Below are 22320 nucleotides of genomic sequence, written 5' to 3'. Positions count from 1 at the left end.
TCATTTCAGTATTCTTTTTCATTTTTTAAAAAAGTGGATTTCTTTAAAGAACAGTCTTTATGTGGTTGAAATTAGAATGCATACTCGATAGTCTTTCAAGGCCAGCATGTACTTCCTCATCCAAATCCCCCACTTCCTTTGCTAGCTAAACATAACTTCTTCAAATGTGTACATCCTTTAAAAGGTAGGAGGGAGCACCCTTACACGTAATAGCAGGCAGCTGGGAAGCCAATTGGTGCAGGCAGAGTGCACATTTTAATAAGCAGCTCTTTAACATTCAATAAGTATGTGGTAATTGAGCACAGAAACATAAACTGTCAAAGTGAATCAAAGCCCCCCTTTGTTTTTCAGGGCATTATTTTTAAGATTACACTAGAATTAAATTTGAACAAGCATCAACCCCTATGCATTCAGTTAAATTATAACAAAATATATATGACTGTGATTTCCTTTGGATAAAATTAATGTCAGCTTTTTGTCCTTAAACCAGAGCCAATGGGGAAACAAAATATGTTTAGCCCATAAATAGTTGTGGTAATTCAATCCCTGCACTGTACTCTCTTTATTTTCTTGATGACAAAGAGAAACTCCCAACTGGCAAGGCCACCTGCACTGATTACTCCTCCATCCACACCCACGGAATATGAAAATGAGCCAATGATCATTAACCTTAATTTCTTCTAACATAAACCTCAGCTCTTTCTCAGTCTTGCTTCTCAAGAAACTCCCTTGAGATAAGGGGCGGGGGGGGGGGGGGGAAATAAACACCAGAAAGAGAGGGGAAAAGCTCAGAGTTGGGGGGGGGGAGCAGGGGAGAGAGAAATAAAAAGAATTCAGTGGCTTTTTTGTTGTTGTTAAATTTCACAGCTGGCTTATTATAACTTCATAGCACTCAGATAAAGAGATTTTGAGGCATTATTTTCTCTTTTGATAGCAACTTCTTTCCTCCCTGCCCCACTCTCTCCAAGCAAGAAGTTAAATGCTTGCTTGTTTATTTATTTCAAAGTTATTTCTGCATACAGATAGTTGGCAAAAACAAAGATGGGTCTGGACATCAGGAATGTAGGTGTGGCTGTATGTCAGGACCAAAGGGCCAGCAGAACTGGGTGGGATATTTCCAGCATAACTACTTCAACATACAGCAGAGAAAATGCATCACACCTTCTGGTCATACACATTCAACTACTTTCAACTGGAATCATTTTTGGTTCAAGCTGTGTGGGGCTAGCTCCCACTGGCATTACATCATCTTCTAATGGATAAGGAACTAGCTTGGGTCCTCAAAAGAAACACAAATAAATAAAATAATAACACTGTAGAAATAGTGGTCTGTTTAGCACAGATGTGTATACTGAAAAAATAATTGCCCATACCCTATTATTTTGTTGAGTTTGCATGCAGACCTAGGTAGACCTTAAACAGCATACCCACAAGGATTATATGACTATGAAAAACTGAGAACTTATCAATTCATCAGTACGCATGTGAGCGCATCATCCACTGCTGAAGCAATCTTTATTCTGCAAAGAATTTTAAAATTGTTATGTTGCTAACATAAAAGCAAAAAAGGCTTCAAAATTTTTGCATTAAAATTATTCAAGCAAGTAAAAAAATGTTCAAAGGATATAACAAAAGTGATTGTATTACTTTCAAATACATTACAACAAGCTGTTTGTCACCTACCACCACATACACCAGGACTTCTATGGAGACCAGGAAGCAGGGAGTAACTTTGATCACGCAGACATTCCTCATTATTTTAGACCTCAAATCAAGTAGCAACAGTCACGGGGAAAGGGTATGAGATTCAGGGGGCTGATGGGGAGGGATGGAAAGCAGATTGCAATTCTGTATCGGGTACGGCATCCTAATTTAAACATCAGGCTGTTGGTATCCCTCTGCTTCTCAGCCTCTTGTGTTTCACTAAAAATGACAAGCACATTTCTAGGTTCTGCTTTTTTATCAAGCTGACAAAGGTCAACAGTACTAGCCAGAAGAGTGTTGAAGTATTCAGTGCCTCAGGTCATCCTAATAGGCACTGGAGGGACTCATTGCAACACCACTGTAAGCCGTGATGCTAGGCTCTTTAAGTAGCAGCACTTTGCACATTCACAGCCTGGTTAATTTAATACAGTACCTGCCTCTTGTTTGCAAAAAATATTATTGGCATATTTCAGAACTTTTTTGTGGATGACAGCTAACCGACTGAATTCAAGCATATAACAGATGCACCTTTTTATGCTCTGTTAAGCCATGTTACAGACTACTGCCCCTAAGTGCATTCCTTTATTTATGCCGCAGCCAGATGAGCTAATTACCAGAGACAGACCCAGTTCCAGCTCGGCAAAGTCCAGTGGCAGTGGGAAGGATTTCTTTTGAAAGAACTGGCCCAACCATAAGCTTTTGAAGTCATCATACAATTTCATCTCTATAAGTGGTATGTTTAGGGGGGAGCTGTATTAGCAACTTAAGAATTTAGTAGTCATTTTTAGTTTAAATAAATTGTATACTAGAATTCATTTAAAAAAATTAATATATTTAAGACCTAGACAGCTGAAAAATAGCTAAATATAGATTAAAACTAACTCTGTTAGTTGCTATCCAGTGCAACCCAGGCCTCCACTGCTAAACAATACATGAAAATGCCCCTCAGGTAAGCCAATAAAACCATATTAATAATATAATAATTTTTAAACCGTGGTTCATTCTATCCACATAATTTTAGTCGGCTTCATTATCCATGAGCAAAGAACTCCCATTTATTGTTCTCTTCACACCCAATACTGTAACGAAGTTCCCTATTAGCAATTATGCCTCGCTCATATTTTATCAGTAGCAGCAGCTAGCTACTTTCAAAATTCTTAGCCTGTCTTGGCCATTTTTCACCAAATGAATGTCTCTTGCTTGCATGACTTCTCCCTATATTAGAGTTTTTGGTTAAAAAGATCATAATACGTACAGAAAGGGAAGGGGGAGACTTGATATTGATAATTTTTACTACTTATGACTAAATGACCTCAACTGAAGAATGAAGAATTAAGCCATTTGTATTATAAGCTATGGTGCACTTTTTATGGTGTACAATTTAGCTAATAACTGGTTGGGGCCAATCTTTAACAAGTCACATATTTCCATTGTCCCTTCACCCCCTGCTTATGCTTTTACCACATCCTAACAAAAACATGACCAGAACTGGTGAAAAACATACGGTTCCAACTAATGAATCACATACTTTCCCGCAAGTGCAGTAAGTACTACCAGCTGTGACAGTCTTGCTTTGGCAGCAGAACCACTGCGGAACAAGGCCGACACATCTGAAACCAGCTGTACTGAAAAACCACAAGCAATATAAGTCCGTCTGCCTTCTCAGGGGCTTCTTTGTCTCTGCCTCTGTCTCTGCTCTGTCCCTAGAACATGCCAGCCATCTTGTTTTGACAGGGCTCAGAGTTTCGGAAGTTTCAAGGGGGAAAGAAGAATCTGCTGATTCAGAAAACTGGGTTTCAAGAAAATGATAAGGAAGTCTTTGTCAAGCGAGAGTCCATGTCAGGAAACGTAAAGAGACAGTGTATGTATCTACAGGTCTTTTATGTTTGTACCAACCTTTGCAACGCAACTTACAATGTACATAAAGATATATATACATATACACACAAACATGTAAAAGATACACACACATGCGCGTATGTGAATGCACAGGCTGAGAGTGTATGCGTCTGTATTTGTTTAATGTTTAGCATATACATGTTGTGGTGAGGTTTAAAGGTTCTAGCAGCCTCAATTTGAGTGGGTCACACTATCCATAAGCGGCTTCAGACATCCGAAACGAGTGCTAATAAAAAACGTATACTGCTCCACAGAATGCTGCATTCTGTATATGCCACATGTTACAGAAAAACTATTTTAGGAAAGATTGGGAGAGATTTAAAACATTACATTGGGACAATTTCTTGAATTCCTCAGCCTGCAAAGCCAGGTGCCTTAGTTACCATGAAATGTGCAGGACTCAGAAGTGAAAAATAAAACTAATAAATGCAAAACACTTCCAGAAGTGATCTAAAATAGCTTTTCTATATGTAAAAATGCCACAAGATTCAGGTTTCAGACCCATCCAGGACTATAGGCAAGTACTGTATGTCCCATTGGAAAGTTCCCCCTCTGCAAAAGAATAAGCTCCTGATTCTAGCCCTGAAGAGACATGAGATATAAGCCATGACATTTTTATTACATGATTCTCCACCTCATGTGTGCGTGTGTATTAATTATTACACAACCAAACTAAAGCCAAAATCTTGATAACACTGCATCCCATCATGGTACGCATATATATCTATGCAAAGATGCACACCGTGATAATGTGTAGTCCTATCAAGGTGTGCACCTTCACTTTTTGCACATTATTCACAAGTAGTAAAGCCACAACTGAGTGATTCAGCACATCCCCCAAAAAAGTGCCAATACAACTCTGATGTGGTGCCAGACCATCTTGTATTCTGTATGTGCCACATATTTTGTATGAAAATTATTTCAGGTTCTAGCCCAAGCCCAATTGTCTATATCACACCACAGGCCGAACCGGATCTCAGCTCTTCCCAAGATCGGCAGGTTGTGGGGAGTGAATAAGGATTGCAAACATCCATCTTTATCCTTTCCCTCCCTGTTCTGGCGCACCTCAGTATTCATCCCAAAATATCTACATATGTAAACCGTTCTTTTTGTGAGTAACATGCAATAAAATAATATAATTATAAAAATGGATAGACAGTCTTGCTGAGATAGTATACAGTACCCAGCAGGAAGAGTGCACCATGGGCATTGCAGTCTTTAATGTGATTTTTGCTAAAAACATACTAAAAGAAAATTATGAACTAGAGCCCTATGTACTTTTATTAACTATAGGACAGATGGCCATTTTCTTTTAGAATTTACTATATTATCTAGAAATGGTTTAATAAAACATAGTTCATAACACAATGAAAAATAATATGAAATGACATTGTCTGTTTCTACCTTACCAACGTTGCAACTGTATTTTTTTTCTTCAAATCAGTCAATTTTGGGTCATTAGAAAGAGTTAGGTAGAGGGCAAACAATAGCTGTTCAGGACTAACATGAAAGGCATGTCTTTTACACTCTGTCCTTTGTCACCTAATTTATAAGTACATAGATGATTCCAAATTCCACTTTGAGAGTGATTTACTCAGCAGTACTTGAATAATCATATCAATAACACTCCTATTTGTGATTTTTTTAAATGGGCACCACTTCACAGCAACCAATATCCAGTACAGCAATTACTATACAATTGGTTCTGTAATTACACTCTAATATTTATCATTAGAGTTAGTTGAATAGAGCAAAAACCTGCTCATGAAAGGTCATTGAATTAGAAATTAGGTGTCAGTTTGAGCTGTTCATATACTCTTATTATTCACTGTTCACAATCACTGACAAATATTCCCAGATATCAATATAGCAGAGATGAATTGCTGAGATTAGTATAACCTGGAAATTAAATTTGTTTCACATTTTTGGAAGCTATGGTTTATAACTTGGGCCATCCAATCAGGGAACAGAAACAATGCCATTTGAATTAGGCAACCAATCACAAAGTTCACACAGTGAATTCCAAATATGGAATCCTTCTGAATATTAAAACTAGAATACATTTTTAAAATCACAATCTGTTTATGGATTATTTGTGAGCACAAAAGGCCTAAATTAATTGAATGAACTGTTTGGACTGAATAGGTTGGCCAACCTAATTGATCATTTTCAGTAGTGGCCACACAAACTTGCCAGCTTCCTTTGGTAATTAACTAAATATTTGCTAATAGATAATCAATTTATTTCCTATGGGAAGTATGGGAAAGTATAATGGAATATTGCAGATGGAGAGATAGTCATAAGTGAAACAGCACATTTTTTCATGGACCTTAGCATGACAATAACATTTACTGTTGCTATCAGGGGCAGATGTAATCAGTGGCGCTGGAACACTTTTAATAGGGGGGTGCTGAAAGCCAGGCCCCTTACTCCTGTCTGCGTTCCCCACCCGACCCCCAGAGCTAGGGCCAGGAGCAGGGCCATGTCTCCAGGGGCGGCGGGGGGCAGACCCGGACAAGCGTAAGGGAGCCAAGGCTGGGGCCACAGCTGGGAGCGGGGACCCTGGGCCAGCAGCCTGGACCCCGGGCACAGGGCCAGGAGCCCGCATGCAGGGCTGGGATCAGAGCCCCGGGAGCAGGGCCAGCAGCCAGGATCCCGCGTGGGGGACCAGAAGTGGAGCCCCAACTGCGGGCCTGGAAGCCCATGTGTGTGGCTGGGAACAGAGGCCAGGCATGGGGCCTGCAGCCGGGACCCCATCATGCAGGGCCAGGAGCAGAGCACCGCGTGAAACCTGGGCATGCTGCCGCACACCCTGCACCCCTAGCTCCCGCGCCTACGGATGTAACAACAGCTCTTCTGAGCCTAACATGGTTGAGAACACCATCCCATCCCAACTTCCCAGATAATTATTTAGGTGCAACTGAAGTTCCTTTGGGAACAGGGATATCTCCCATCCCAGACAGCAGGACCAGCTGAGGAAGGAAAAAAGGGGAGCTTTTCATTAACTCTTATGGGACCATATAAAGTAGCTGTCACAATGGAACCATGATGCTAACACAAAATTAGCTTCACATTTGCATAATATTATTTTATTTTTAGATCACATCTTTCATGTAAAAGAATCCCAGTTGGACAGATTTTGTTCTCAAATAGATGTGTACAAGTTCTACATACTTTAATGGGACTTTTGTGATTTTATCTGCGCATGCAAATTAGCCCTAAACGTACATGCAGGAAGGAGTTGTTTCATCCATCACCTGCCACGAGTGGCAGCTGGTGCCCAGAATAAGAGGTAGTCCTACAAGTAGCTAGTTTCCACACAAGCCTTAGCACATTGATATTTTTAAAGTGACACTCACAGACTCAGAAAACACCACCCCACTCCCCAACACACACACACATACACAACTTTACCCCCTACAGATACACACCGAGCACAGCAGCTCTCTCAGCTCAGAAATCTTCCTACTTAACTGGTGGCTCTTGAAACATCAGAAGCAGAAGGCAACATGTCGATGTGAGCTGGAATAGCTCATCAAAAAAAATAAAATTCTCTGCTCTTTGCCTCTTCCCTGTTTTGCAGAGACTCCAGGGCTGGAAGTTTACGGAAAGCAAGTGTACACTGTCTTATATGCTATATCCATGGGGCTCATCTCACCAAAGTTGATATTCCCTACTCTGTGCATCCTTCCTCTGCTGTTAACAGTTCATGTTTTATGTGGTCAGAAATCTCCTGGGGACAGCCAAGTGTACTCCATCTAGTCTTCCAGAAGCAGCAGGAGATACTACATCCTACTGTACATGAGCCAAACTACACAGTTGTGACATTTTATTAAGCTTAGTCTCATTAATCCCTATGACCAGACACTGCCATACATACCCCATTGAATTCCAGTCACTTCTGAAGTAGAATGTAGCAGGTATTTCAACACTACACAAAATCTTAAGAGGGAGAGTGAAGAACAGCAGCATATATAACTGAAATTACAGGAAACTATAGGGAGGCAGAGTGAAATAAGTCTAGGAGCAGCTAACAAACTTTGTCCTTACCAAACGATGCCCCGTTTTGTTTTAATTACAGTAATCCTCTTAATAGAAGTAACTTTTAAGATTTATTTAAAAACAAATGGTCACGAGAAATGCATCTTATTTTGGGCTTCTGGTTTTGGTGCTTTATTGATTTCATTTTTCAGGATGTATTTTTAGCAATTTTTAAGTTTTATATAGCTGTCCAAAAATAAGGGTTTTCAGGGATTTCTCTATCAGTAGGGTCTACTCGGACCAATTAATGTGCAGCATGTTAGTGTGCTTTGGAAATCACCTCCCCTTAGTCCACATTACCTTAGTGTAGAGAAGCCCTTGAATACAGGTAACCCTTTCTGGTGTTTTTCTGGTGTTTATTGGATAAACCCAGATTTCTTTTCTTTCTCTTTTTTTGTACCCAGGTGTTTTATCAGTTAAAATCTAAAATCAGATATTCTGATCTTATCCAAAATATAACTCCAACAACACACTATACCTCGTAGTAACATCTTGGGCCTTCTGTATTGATGTAGAGGTTTGACTGGTAACCATTGATACACCACTTTTCACTGTACCTAGGGATTTCCTTGAAGGTTTCACACAAATACTGACATCTCCCAACCTTGCTTAGCTTGTAAGAACATGAGAGTGAGCATACTTTAAACAGACCAATGGCCAGCCTAACCTAGTATTCTGCCACTGAGAGTGGCCAACAAAACTCTTTGAACTAATAAACAAAGCCCCAGGAAGTAGGTTACATAATGGATTAGAGCTGAGCAAAATTTGGAATTTCCATACTGTGAAATTCAAACAAATTCAACCTTTGATTTCTTTCTGAAATGGGTTCAAAAGTTGCAACATCAAAATTTTCTATGGAATGGAAATTCCACACAATTTCAAATAGGAAATGTCATTATCTTTTGTGTTGACATTTTTGATCAAAATGAAACATTTCAACATTCCTGAAATGCAAATGTTTCATTTTGATTTGTGGGACCACATTGCAACATTAAACTGCTTTTCCCTCTTGCTTTGTGGGACTAGTCATTCCAGCCCCATTCTCTCCTGTGGGCCAGGCTCCCTGTCTGGACTACATTTTCCATAATGGTCCCAGAATGATGTGACTATTATGATGCCCCACCCATAAGAAATTAATTAAGAGATATGGAGCCCAGACCATAGGAGAGAATGGGGGCTGGAACTTAGGGTGACCAGATCTCCCGATTTTTGGGTCTTTTTCTTATATAGGCTCCTATTACCCTCCACCCCCGTCCCAATTTTTCACATTTGCTGTCTGGTCACCCTACTGGAACTACAACTTCCATAAAGTAATGTGCCATAAGTAAATGCAATGTAATGGTTAAAAAAAAAAGATACAAAAGGAAACATTTCAGGTCAGTTCAAAAATGATATACTCTAGTTCAGGATGAACTGTCCTTTCACTTTGATTTTTCCTATAAGAAAATCAAAACTTTTTACAAAAAAATCAAAAATTTCCAGAAAATGCATTTTCTGTTGAAAAATCATTCTAAAGGAAAATCCCAACTGGTTCTAGTAAGCATTATAATCCAAACATTACAGTTAGGAAAACAGACACAAAAGTTAAATGACTTGCCCACACAGCAGTAACAGAGCCAGGATTAGAAATCCAGGGCTTTTTGTTCATGCTTGTCCTTGCTGCTTAAGGAATTGTATAAATAGTATTATTAGGCCCTTCTGAAATTCAATCCTTCATAATCTTTTTGTGCTTAGTTAGCAAATTTGATTACACTGCTATTCATTCCCTTTTCGAGCTCGTTAATGAATATACTAAACACTACAAGTCCTATCATAGATAGCCAAACCTGAGAATTGGTCATTTATCCCATGCTTATTTCTTAACCAGGTTTTAATCTATGACAGGACTTCCCCTGTAGCTCCAGGGTTACCAAGTTTCTTTAATAGCCCCTTAGGAAGGATTTTGTCAAAAGCCTTGTGGAATCCAAAATAAAGCATATATAACAGTTCTCCTTAGTCCATCATTTTGTTCACTCTTTCAATAAATTCTAACAGGTTATAAAAAGCCACACTAGTTTGTCCCTATCACATTACACTCCTTTTAGAAGCTTTAACATTCTACTTTAAACCATTTCTTAGTGAGTTCTCCTGATACCAAAAATAATATTCCCCAGTCATTATCTTTAGGATTCACCTTTAAATGTAAGGGTAAGATGTTTGGCCATCCTCCTGGAAAACTGGCTGATTTTTATTGAGATCTTTAACATTGGTATTCTGGTTAGTAGTTCAACACTGTTGGATTGTAATTCATTCAAAACTCTCAGGTGAGTGCCATCCAATCCTGGTGATTTATTGCAATTTAATTTCTTCTCATACCTCTATGAGCTCCACCAACATCTCAGCCTGATATAAGCTGTATATTGGTGACAGCAATAGAAATATTTTCTCGAAATGTTTCACTAGCCCAGTAATACCCACAATTTACTTACATGAAATCTATATAAACAGTTATGCTGGATTTAGCTTGTATTTAGTACCACTTGATAAAAAACTATTACCAATGTGGTTTACATAAATTAAATAAAGGATATTCCATATGGAAACCATATTTTAGCAGCAACCAATGTTTCATAATGAACACACTGACTTGCGCTCTCTGGGGCAGGCCTTCTCTTGCCTCTCACTGGCTGCACTATTCCTGTGATTTGTCTGCTAATATACTTAGCTCATGAAACCCAAGTAATTTGAATATTCTCACTGTAGTTAAAAAGGGATTAATTTCATCCCATGTTGTACTGGTAACAAGATAATTGGCCTCTTAGAAAAGTAGTACAATAAATTGCCCACATCTATAAGTTATTCCAAACATAGGGTGACAACAGTAATTCACGGCTTGAACATCATTGTTTGTGTAAGTTATTAATGTCTTTTGTCTGTTTTCTTTATAATGCTTAAGTCCCTTTGCTTTGATCTCTGTCATGTAAAATTAATTAACCAACATGCCACAAAGATTCATCCTCTAAGTAGTTTAATATTTTATAAAACCTTTGAGTAATATTGAGTGTTTTTCTGTTTTAATAACCACGGTATCTTTGGGTATGTGAACACTGAAATGTAAACCCAGGGTTCAAACTCAGGCTCAAGCCTAACCCCCCTTCTATCTACACCCATTTCGTGCTAACCCAGAGCTCAGACCCAGGATATCACGACCGCATGGGGTAGAGGGTCCAAGCTGGGACTCAAGGTTCAAGCCCTCTTGCTTTGAAGTATAGACGCAGTCCCCACTGGACTTGTGCTCTTGAAATCTGCCAAAAATATACTACAATACCGCGGGCCAACTTTCTTTGTCCTCTGTCCAAGTTTTCCTACACAGCACCATGAACAAAGGGCTAGAACAGCCATATTTTGGGACGGCGCTAGGACATCTGGAATATGGGTGGCTGGACTCAGGCCTGCATACTGCAGTGCAGACACTGAAGCCCCAGGTTGGAACAATTCCTAACCCGGGGTTACAAATGAGTGTAAATGCTCAAGCCTAGGTTAACAAAACAAGGGCCTGCTAACCTGAGTTCTATCATCTCTGGCCTTATGTTACACTGTAAACATATCCTTTATGTCTATATTTTACTAGAATCGCTATAAGGTGCAAAAATCACTTAGGCTTATGTATCAAGAATCTGATTGAATGTTATATTGCTTTCCTCTAGATTTTAACCTTACAAACTTAATAAAAACTTAATTAGATGTCCTAATAGGTCAAGGCAAGAAAGATAATTTTACTAACAGGACTTAAAAGATTCAGCATGAAATCCTGGCCCCTTTGAAATCAATGAGAGTTTTGCCATTGCCTTCAACGGGGGCCAAGAGTTAACTCTCAGTTACGTATAAAATACACTCCAACAGGGAAAAAAGGCTGCTTCTGAAGAGAACACAAAAGAAACTACTGCAACAATAGTGGGTTCCCCTCCTTCCGCTATTTTTTATTGAAAGATTTAAGAGAGAAGAGCAAAGCTTGAAAACATTTACCAGATGCCTACTAGCCAGGGGACTGTGTCTAGTACCAGAGATTAAAAGATGATAGAAAGACAGTACCCTCATTACAGGTCCCAAGGGAAGTGCTCAGATGAGAAGTCTGCCTGAGTGATTTCATAGAAAATGACAACTTTTTAAACAGAATTTTAAAGCAATCTTACTGAATTTATAATTATGTCCCTGTGCCAGAATTCTAGAGTATGGTTCAAAAACATTCTGGATTCTCTAGAAAATATCGCATTCTCTGTTAAATTCTGTATGTTTTCAGAGTAATTTTTCAAGAGCCCTATTAGTTTAACTGCAATTAAGCTCCATAGGACATTTTCATCAGGACAAGCATGCCAACTCCCATGTTGCTTGATACCAGTAGGAATCATACCCAGTATTTTCTACCAGAGTGCAGTCTCTGCACCCTGCCTTAACGTCCAGATTCCTACACGTTTGATAAATCTGTAGCACTCCCTCACCCTGGTAGGAGCAAGAAACAGGTCTTTTGAGGCAGATCCTCAGCTAATGTCAATTGCCATAGCTCTACTGACTTCAGTGGAGCTACGTTGCATGCAGTGCTGTTGTAGCCATTTTGGCCCCACAATATTAGAGAGACAAGGTGGGTGAGGTAATATCTTTTATTGGCCAAACTTCTGTTGGTGAGAGAGACAAGCTGTCGAGCTTACACAGAACTCTTCTTCAGTGGAATTGTGACAGTTTTATCAGCTGAAGATCTGCCCCTCCCTCTTTACTCCACTGCTCAAACTTAAGGTAAACTTCCAAACATCTGGTGAATTTCAGTGCTTCTCAGAACTCAGTAGTGAAATGCACCAGATAATTGTCAGTTTGACTATTTCTATCATCTCTGATCCACTCCCTAGATAAAGTTTCCTACTCGCTGCTGGCGAGTGCATTTTTCAGCCTTTGGAGAGAGATGGGATCAAGTGGCCTGAAACCAGGGCTAAGAGCCAGAAACTCCTACCTTCTAATTTCAACTTCTGTGGCTTCTGGCAAGCCAAGAATGCTTTCTGCCTCAATTTTCGCCCTCTCTAAAAATGGCGATATTTACTTACCTATTACTCAGAGTGGCTGAGAGGATTAATTGGCATAGTCTTAATGTTTGCAGAATTACTGATGTTAAAAATCGCTATACAAGTGCTTAAATCAAAATAATTTTCAATGCTAAGCTAGTGTCTAAATATATACTCTTCAACCCAGATCACAGAACTGTAATGGAAAAAGAGCATGTGATATTCATATTTGGACAAGAGATGTAGCTTCAGAAAGGACAATATTTGTCAAGAAATTGAAAAGAGTAGTTCCACTTGCCAACCAGTGTAATTTCAGATAGCAATTCTACCTTTTACCCATAAAAGTAATCAGAAAGGTAGTTCCAGTGTAATCCAGCGTACCAGACTGGGATAGTCTTGTCATGTTGTCCAAATCATTCGAACCTTTTTGCAAAGCTTAGAAAGCTATGCTGGACTTTAAAAAAAACAAACAAAAAAACTCCTAAGAACCCAAATTCAGACCACCTTTGCTTAGTCAACAAAGTATTCCTGTTCTTCTCACATGCATCACCAAATCAATAGGAACAGTTTTCCAGGAGCAAGCACTTTGTCTGTTTCCCAGCTCTGCAGCTGCAGGATGTACTAGGTCCTGCTCCTAATGCCACTATATTGATGTTTTACTTCAGTCTGCTGATAAGAGAAGTCCAGAATGTAATTGGAACAAGTAGGTTGTTTTTGTTTCTAAATTTTACCGTGAGGTAAACTAGGTTAGGTCAATTCCAAGCAGGGGGATAGGGCTTCCCTCAGTGAGGGTACCTCACAGTTAAACAAAAGTGCCTTGTCTTCACTTTGTTTTTACTTCAGGATAGCTCACATACTGTAGTCACCCCAAGAGGGGAAAAAAACATCATTTTTTAGCAGTGAAGGCAAGACACAAGTTGACTATCTCCATAATAGCTGCGCATCAAAAGAAGCAGGTCCCACCCAAGCTACAAATTTTAACCACAAGGTAACCAAGGCAAAGGATGTGTTGTAATAGAACACCTCAGGCTCACTTGTTTTTGTAGTGTTCACAGGCCCATATGCCAAGGCTTTGGCATGATTCAGGAATGTGGTCGCAGTATCATCAACAGTACAAAATGGAACCACACTGTTAAAGAGATCTCTGATATGGCTGTAACTGTACCATAGATGAGTTCCTGGTAAACTGGAAAACATTTTTTTCCATTGATTCTGCATGTAATGCCTTACCAAGTATTTAATTTCATCCTAGATCTCCAGGCCTCTTGTTTTTAGGGCCATGAAGAGTGTACCATCCCAATAACATAAAGGAAGCTTTGTGTAAATATCCAAAGAACTTCTTAGTGTGAAAATGATGCAATGGAGATTAAAACTGAAAGAACCCTCCTCCTCCCCAATCCTGACAATTTGAAGACAAAGAAATTATTCTTTGGGGTGGTATTACAAGGAGACCTTAGAAACATTTTCAGTGAATGGGAAAACTAATGTAAATAACTATAACAACAAATGTTTCAATTCTAGAGCACCTTTCATTAAAGGTTTGCAAAGACCTTAAACTAGAGACAGTCATTTCCAATTTACAGATGTAGAAATTAAGGCACAGGGGGTGGAATCCTGGCCCCACTGAAGTCAAGGGCAAAACTTCCAGGAAGTTAAGTTGCATGGCCTTGGGCAAGTCAAAATTCAATGACACAGAAAAGCTAAGAACATAACCCAGGATTTGTAACTCTAATGGCCCTTTCTCTAATCACTAAACTAAGGGTATGTCTACACTACAAAATTAGGTCGATTTTATAGGAGTCGATCTTTAGAAATTGATTTTATACAGTCGATTGTGTATGTCCCCACAAAGCGCATTAAGTCGGCGGAGTGCATCCTCAGTACTGTGGCTAGCATCAACTCACACAGTGGTGCACTGTGGGCAGTTACCCCACAGTTCCCGCAGTCTCGGCTGCCCATAGGGCAAAAACATTGTTGCGGGTGGTTTTGGGTACATGCCATCAGTCTCCCCTTCCTCCCTCCCTCCGTGAAAGCAACAGCAGACAATCATTTCGCATCTTTTTTCCTGGGTTACCCATGCAGATGCCATAGCACGGCAAGCATGGAGCCCGCTCAGCTCACCGCTGCTATTGTGAGCATTGTAAGCACCTCGAGCATTATACTGCAGTATGTGCAGAACCTGGCTAAGAGACGGCAGCACAAGGGCGATTGTGAGAAGGACAAGGACACAGAGGTTCCTGAAAGCACAGGAAGTGGCAATTCGGACATCACGGTGGCAGTGGGGCTGGTTGATACAGTGGAATGCCAATCTGGGCCCGGCAAACAAGCACAGACTGGTGGGACCGCATAGTGTTGCAGGTATGGGATGATTCCCAGTGGCTGCGAAACTTTCACATGCATAAGGCCACTTTCCTGGAACTCTGTTAGTTGCTTTCCCTGGCCCTGAAGCGCAGGAATACCAAGATGAGAGCTGCTCTGACAGCTGAGAATCAAGTGGTGATAGCCCTGTGGAAGCTTGCAACGCTTGACTGTTACCAGTCAGTTGGGAATCAATTTGGAGTGGGCAAATCTACTGTGGGGACTGCTGTGATTCAAGTAGCCAATGCAATCACTGACGTTCTGCTATCAAGGGTAGTGACTCTGGGAAATGTGCAGGTCATAGTGGATGGCTTTTCTGCAATGGGGTTCCCTAACTGTGGTAGTGCGATAGACAGAACGCATATCCCTATCTTGGCACCGGACCACGTTGCCAACCAGTATGTAAACCATGAGGGGTACTTCTCAATGGTGCTGCAAGTACTGGTGGATCACAAGGGACGTTTCACCAACATCAACGTGGGATGGCCGGGAAAGGTGCATGACGCTTGCATCTTTAGGAACTCCAGGCTGTCTGAACAGCTGCAAGAAGGGACTTACTTCCCAGACCAGAAAATTACTGTGGGGGATGTTGAAATGCCAATAGTTATCCTTGGAGACCAAGCCTACCTCTTGCTCCCATGGCTCATAAAGCCATACACAGGCAGCCTGGACAGTAGTAAGGAGCAGTTCAACTATAGGCAGAGCAACTGCCGAATGGTGGTAGAATGTGCCTTTGGACGTTTAAAAGCTAGCTGGCGCTGTTTGCTGACTAGGTTAGATCTCAGCACAACCAATATTCCCATTGTTATTGCTGCTTGCTGTGTGCTCCATAATATCTGAGAGAGTAAGGGGGAGACATTTATGGCGGGGTGAGTGGTTGAGGCAAATCACCTGGTGGCCGATTTTGAGCAGCCAGGCACCAGGGCGATTAGAAGAGCACAGCTAGGTGCGCTGCACATCACAGAGGATTTGAAAACCAGTTTCATGACTGGCCAGGCTACTGTGTGAGAGCTGTGTGTGTTTCTCCTTGATGCAAATCCCTCCCCTTTATGGATTTTAATTCCCTGTAAGCCAACCTCCCTCCCCCCTTCAATCACAGCTGGCAAAGGAAATAAAGTCACTATTGTTTTGAAACCATGCATTCTTTCTTTATTAATTAAAAAAAAAAGTGAGTTAACTGACAAGGTAGCCCGGGTGGAGTGGGGGAGGAGAGAAGGACAAGGCCACATTGCTTATTGTAGCCACACCACACTACAAATCAAAACTGTTTGAATGACAGCCTTCTGTTGCTTGGCCATCCTATGGAGTGGAGTGGAGTGGCGTGGCGTGGCATGGCTGGGTGCCCGGAGCCTCTCCCCACGTTCTTGGGCATCTGGGTGAGGAGGATATGGAATTGGGGAGGAGGGCAGGCGGTTATACAGTGGATGCAGTGGCGGTCTGTGCTCTTGCTGGCTTTCCTGCAGCTCCACCAGATGCCTGAGCATATCGTTTGCTCTCCCATTAGCCCCAGCATTGGATCCTGCCTCTTCTCATCGTGCTCACTTAATGATTTCCTGGCTTCTGCCACTGAATGCCTCCATGCATTCAGCTGTGCCCTATCAGTGCAGGAAGACTGCATGAGCTCAGAAAACATGTCATCGTGAGTGCGTTTTTTTCGCCTTCTAATCTGTGATAACCTCAGGGACGGAGATGATAGGGGGAGCATAGAAACATTTGCACCTGTGGGGAGATAAAAAGGGAGAGTAAAATTTAAGATGATACATTTCTGAGAACAAAAGGGAGACTCTTTCACAGTGAATCAAGCAATTCACAGCAGACAGCACATGTGCTTTAGATACAAGGTCACATTTTGCCTTTTATATTAAGCGCCTGCCGGTACGGTGACACATCACACATGGCTGGGCAACAGAATTCAGTTTCCAGGCAGCCATGGTAAGCCAAAGGATACATGGGGTTGGCGTCTAACGCCTTCATAACATGTGGGAATGGTTTCAAACTGCAGCACCCTCCTTTCCCATAGCAAGCAATGCCAGTTGGGTTTGCCATTTAAAAGGAGGGGCTGTGGTTTTTGGGTGGATGTGCAGCAAAAATCTCTCCCCACCCCACCGCATGACTATTCTCTGGGATGATCCCTTCACCCCTCACCCTGACACATGGCTATTCTCAGGGATAACCCCTTTTAGCCAAGCCTAAACAGCCCAGCATGCCCGAGGTCCTTTTACTGCTCCCTTTCAAAAATTCCCCTGAATGATATCACTCTCCTGAGGCTAATAGAAAGATAAAGACCGAATGTTGCTTGAATGCGACCAAAATCCAGGACCATTCGCTGCCATGCTTTGTGCTGCAATGATTCCAGACTACTTGCTACTGGCTTGGCGTGGTAAAGTGTTCTGCCATGGAGGACGAAATAAGGCAGCCCTCCCCAGAAACCTTCTGCAAAGGCTTTGAGAGTACCTCCAGGAGAGCTTCATGGAGATGTCCCTGGAGGATTCCCGCTCCATCCCCAGACATGTTAACAGAATTTTCCAGTAGCTGTACTGGCCACGAATGCATCCCAAGTCTTCAGGGCAAATCAAACATTAAACACTATTGCTTTTAAACCCTGTACTGTAGTTACAAATGTGTACTCACCAGAGGGGCCTTCTCCACCTTCAGGGTCGGGGATCCCGCCTTGGGTGGGTATTGAACTCCAGGGTGATGAAAAGGTCCTGGCTGCCGGGGAGAACGGATTCTCCGCTTGCCTGCTGCGCATTCTCCTCCTCCTCCTCTTCCTCATCCACAAAATCCTCCTCCGTGTTGCGTGAGACTCCCCCCTTGCAGGTGTCCACAGACAGTGGTAGGATCCCTCCCTAGAATGCCATGCAGCCGATCATAGAAGTGGCATGTATGGGGCTCTGACCCAGAGCGACTGTTTGCCTCCTTTGTCTTTTGGTAGGCTTGCCTGAGCTCCTTAACTTTCACACGGCACTGCTGTGTGTCCCTGTTGTAGCCTCTGTCCATCATGCCCTGTGTGATTTTGGCATATATATATTAGCATTTCTTCTTTTTGATCGGAGTTCTGCCTGCACAGATTCTTCTCCCTATACAGCAATCAGATCCAGTGTCTCCCGTTCAGTCCATGCTGGAGCTCGTTTGCAATTCTGGGGGGACTGCATGGTCACCTGTGCTGCTGAGCTCGCCACGCTGACCAAACAGGAAATGAAATTCAAAATTTCCCAGGGCTTTTCCTGTGTACCTGGCTAGTGCATCGGAGTTGAAAGTGCTGTCCAGAGCGGTCACATTGGACACTCTGGGACAGGGCCGGCTTTAGGCCGATTCAGCCGATTCGGCTGAATTGGGCCCCGCGCTAAGAGGGCCCCGCACTGCAGCTCTCCACCCTGCCCCCAGCTCACTTCCCCCTCCTCCCCTCCCCTGAATGCTCCACCCCCTGCTCCTCCCCCTCCCCTGCTTCCTGCGAATCAGAGGTTCACAGGAAGTCTGAAAAGAAGCAGGGGCGGGCAGGCAGCACCAGATAACCAGGGGTGGTGGGGGGCGCAAGAAGGGCTCCGGGGAGGCACAACCTAGTCCGGCCCCGGTTCCGGCCGAGTGCGCCGGCCCGCGGCGCAGCTCCGGCCCAACCTGCGGCGTGGCTTCGGCTCAGGCCCCCACGGCGCGGCTTTGGCTCCGGCCCCCCGGCCCGGCCTGGACCCCGCGGCGTGGCTTCGGGTGCGGCCCCCGCGGCGTGGCTTCGGCGGCCCGGCCCAGCCCGGCCCGGCCCCCGCGGCGCGGCTTCAGGTCCGGCCCCCCGGCCCGGCCCCCGCGGCGCGGCTTCGGGTCTGGCTGCCAAGGGGCTCTGGGCTGGACCCAAGCCCGGTGAACACGGCCGGAGTGCGGCTCGATTCCTGGGGGCGGGGCTTGCAGCAAGCCCCACCCCCAGGAATCGGGCCCCGCTCTTGCTAAAGCCGGCCCTGCTCTGGGATAGCTCCCGGAGGCCAATACTGTCGAATTGCATCTGCACTACCCCAAATTCGAACAAGCAAGGTCGATTTTAGAGCTACTCCCCTCGCCGGGGAGGAGTACAGAGCCCTTTAGGTCGACGGAACTGTGTAGATGCATTCATTATAAAATTGACCAAACGTGGCTAAATTCGACCTAACCCCGTACTGTAGACCAGGGCTAAGTTCCCTCTCATACAAAGCTGATACCATGTTGGGCAAGTAGTGCAGGATGGGCACTGTTAAAATACTAAGGTTTTAACCTCTGACTGTAACTAGTACCGGGTGAACAGTTTGGATACACCTCTAGAAGTGGCAATCTGAATCCAAAGCTAACCTTCTCTGAAACTCTTTGGCTGACAAATGAGTCTGGAAAGCCTACAAGAATAGACTCTTATGAGATTTCTAATAATTTCTCATCTCAGGCAGGGCTGAAAATATCATAAATGCTTCGGTCTAAATGTATTGAAGCTCTGGCTTCTTCTACCAGCTCAGAAATGGTTGAGATGTCAAAGGCTCATGCACACACAAGACAGCTAACCAAACATGCTCCAAAAATATTTGGGTTCAGATAGAGTTTCAGATCAGCTCGTAGTTTATTTGAACTGATTCTACTCTTTAGGGAAGGGACAGTCTTTTTGTCCTGTGTTTTGTACAACACCTAGCAAGATATTCCTGGTTCATAATAACAACAACAACCTGTTGACAGCACATACAGACAAGATGTCTTATGCTTTCTTATTTTAGGGCTTACAATTGTTTTCTGAAATTTTTCAAATTAAGTAAGTTTCATGGAAAATGTTTTGCACAGATCTAGTTATAATGGAAATGCTGACAGATCTCTAATTATAACAATGTTATTGTCAGAGTCTGCTACTACTGGAACAAGAATTGATTACGTTCATATTTTTCTAACTTTAAATTTCAATGTTCTGCTACTAATTACAAATGTCAAAAACAGAACAAAAGCTCACTTGCTTGGCTTGTTGACTTCTGCACACATGTCAAACACACAGAGTTCATTAATGATTGCAAGGTTCCAGAAAAGATAGCAATCTCTAAAGCAGCATTGTTCATTATTTTATTATTCCTTTTCAGATTAGCATCTTTCTGTGTTGAAAATACTGATTGGTTCAATTTCTTAATTCACAATACATATCAAATAATTTTACACTTTGTGAAAGTGTAAATGAAAGTCCTATAAAACTATCTGGGTTCTATATTTAAAATAAAAAACAAACAAACAAACAAAAAAACATACTAAGCCCTAAATTAAAGCAAACATGAGCCAGTTTTCCTGAATTGCACCTCATCAAGGTATCATTAGAAACACAAACTTAGCATGCACACTAACTAGAGGTAGTTAAAAAACAGCAAGCCAGTGCCATGCTCCTCTGAGATAGAGAATGAAGACCTCTGCTCTTCTCTGTCCTCTTTATGTAAAGATGTCTTTTCTGGGTGAGAAAAACAATAGCAAGGCAACAATGAATAACCAGCTGTCTGTAAAGAACAAGAGAAAGATGTGATTTCTACAACAAAGTTTAAGATATAGAATAGAATGTGCATAAACATTTACTGAACACGATAAATAGCCTGTGTATCAATTACTGTACTTTGGTGATAGCCATGTGTAGTGTTTCCTCCCACCCCTTTTTTTGGTTGTGTGTGAAAGGCCCTCCCAAATAGCAAGAGACACCAACCACACACAAAGTGACTGTCAAATTCCCCCAAACCAGAGGAAAATACTCTTTCATTTCTAGTAATCTAAGGTGTAACTTAACAATAGCAGGAAAACCATTTTCAGACAAAAGTGTGATTGATGTGAACAGAGCAGCAAAATAAGGACAGACTCATGCATGGAATTAAGTGAGAAACCACAACTTTTATTAAATTTTAACACAAAGCAGGAGTGCCACCCACTCATTACCCATACTCTTCTATGCCAGACATTTAATTGGTTCTAGTACGGCGGTTACAGGGCTCCTTACCATATAACCCGTAACTGGTGCCAGGGCTACTTACCATATAACCCGTAATGTGGGGTAGGCTCTCCTCAATCTACCTGCCAGAACTCAGCTCTCCTGAGCCCTAGCACCCTCAATCCTCCATGACTGAGACAAAAGGTGCAGCAGGATGGGGACCTCAGACCACAAGGTCTCATCTGGGCCCATAAAGACTACAAGGTCTCACCCTATCGCCTGAAACCAAGGCCCACCACGAATACCCCAGTTTTTTTATTTCTAGGAACAGTTCATTTTATTCTCTTAACCACACCGGAAACTGGCCGCAAGTTGCGACACATAAACAACTCCACCCCAGTTAGGCACTAAGCACATTCCTACTTAACTTGCTGTGACTTGCAGGTGCTGCAAGGAAGGCAAAAAAACACTCTGGTCCTCTACCAATTTGGCACATGGGAGAAAAAATTACTTCCTGAGCCCTTAAACAGGCAGCTCGCTAGACCCACAGCATCTGTCAGGTTGGGTTCCCATTTCTAGTTAGAGTGGGTAGGGTGAGTTGCCGGAAAGGAGCCAAAAGATGCTCCAAATGGCATCTGCGCTGAGCTAAATCCTTGGAGCTGCGGAATGCTGGCCAATGAACACTTCAGCTGGCCAATGGGCGCCAGAGACTCCCGGGAAGGAGTATCTCCCTCCCTTGCCACTAGGACTGTCCCTGTTTCACCCACACATTGATGCAGATAGGTGGACTTTTTAAGTACATAGTACTCATTAACTTACTCTACACAATAATTAAAAAGACCAATTCTTGAAGATACATAAGGACTAACAATTACTAAGGGGAACTAATTTTAGGCAAACATACTGAAAGACATGTGGGGTATTTGAAGCTGGTACTTGGATTGTTCTTCCAGTACATTTAAATGTTGTTGAGGCAATTTGTGAAACTGTAACCACACTGTGCATGAATAAATCCCCTAGAATTATTTCACTTCTGTTATAGGATCTAATTCTGCCTGTGTTCCTACTGGCTCACACAGAACTCTTGCAAGCAGACAGTTGACATTTCCTCACCCAATTTTGGCTCCTCCCTAGAACACATGAAGAGACTCAGCTTTACAAGCTCCGTGCCATGCAAGACATAGAACTCAGGACAAAGCCTAGAGGTCATTTAATATGGTCCACATATGCCCCTCAACAAGGCAATGGGAAATGCACACTCATTGTCACACGAATTATTTATGCTCATGATGGGAATAATCAATGAGGAGTAGGAGCATTTGTAGTCAGAATATTGTTACATGTTAGCGATGCCTTTGCTGTGTTAATGCACATAGGTTCTGGAATTCTTTACAC

The 22320-nt window shown here is 42.4% G+C and overlaps 1 protein-coding gene across 14 annotated transcripts in view; it reads right to left on the bottom strand.

Moving 5' to 3' along the window:
* BNC2 (basonuclin zinc finger protein 2) overlaps positions 1-22320 on the bottom strand; it is a 445041-nt gene that overhangs the window by 194158 nt on the left and 228563 nt on the right. Inside the window, exon 1 of one of the 14 annotated variants that reach the window (XM_024106154.3) lies at positions 1684-1939. The exons of the other annotated variants lie outside the window; for them this stretch is intronic. Within the exon in view, the coding sequence (XP_023961922.1) occupies positions 1684-1755 (72 nt within the window). The 5' untranslated portion in view covers positions 1756-1939. Of the gene's footprint in view, positions 1-1683; positions 1940-22320 lie in introns of those variants that run through there. 14 annotated transcript variants of the gene reach the window in all.

Source organism: Chrysemys picta, chromosome 6, assembly GCF_011386835.1.
Source record: "Chrysemys picta bellii isolate R12L10 chromosome 6, ASM1138683v2, whole genome shotgun sequence".
In the NCBI taxonomy this organism is placed as follows: Eukaryota; Metazoa; Chordata; order Testudines; family Emydidae; genus Chrysemys; species Chrysemys picta.
The sequence above is the reverse complement of the archived record's forward strand: the minus strand, read 5'-3'. Positions and strand labels throughout refer to the sequence as shown.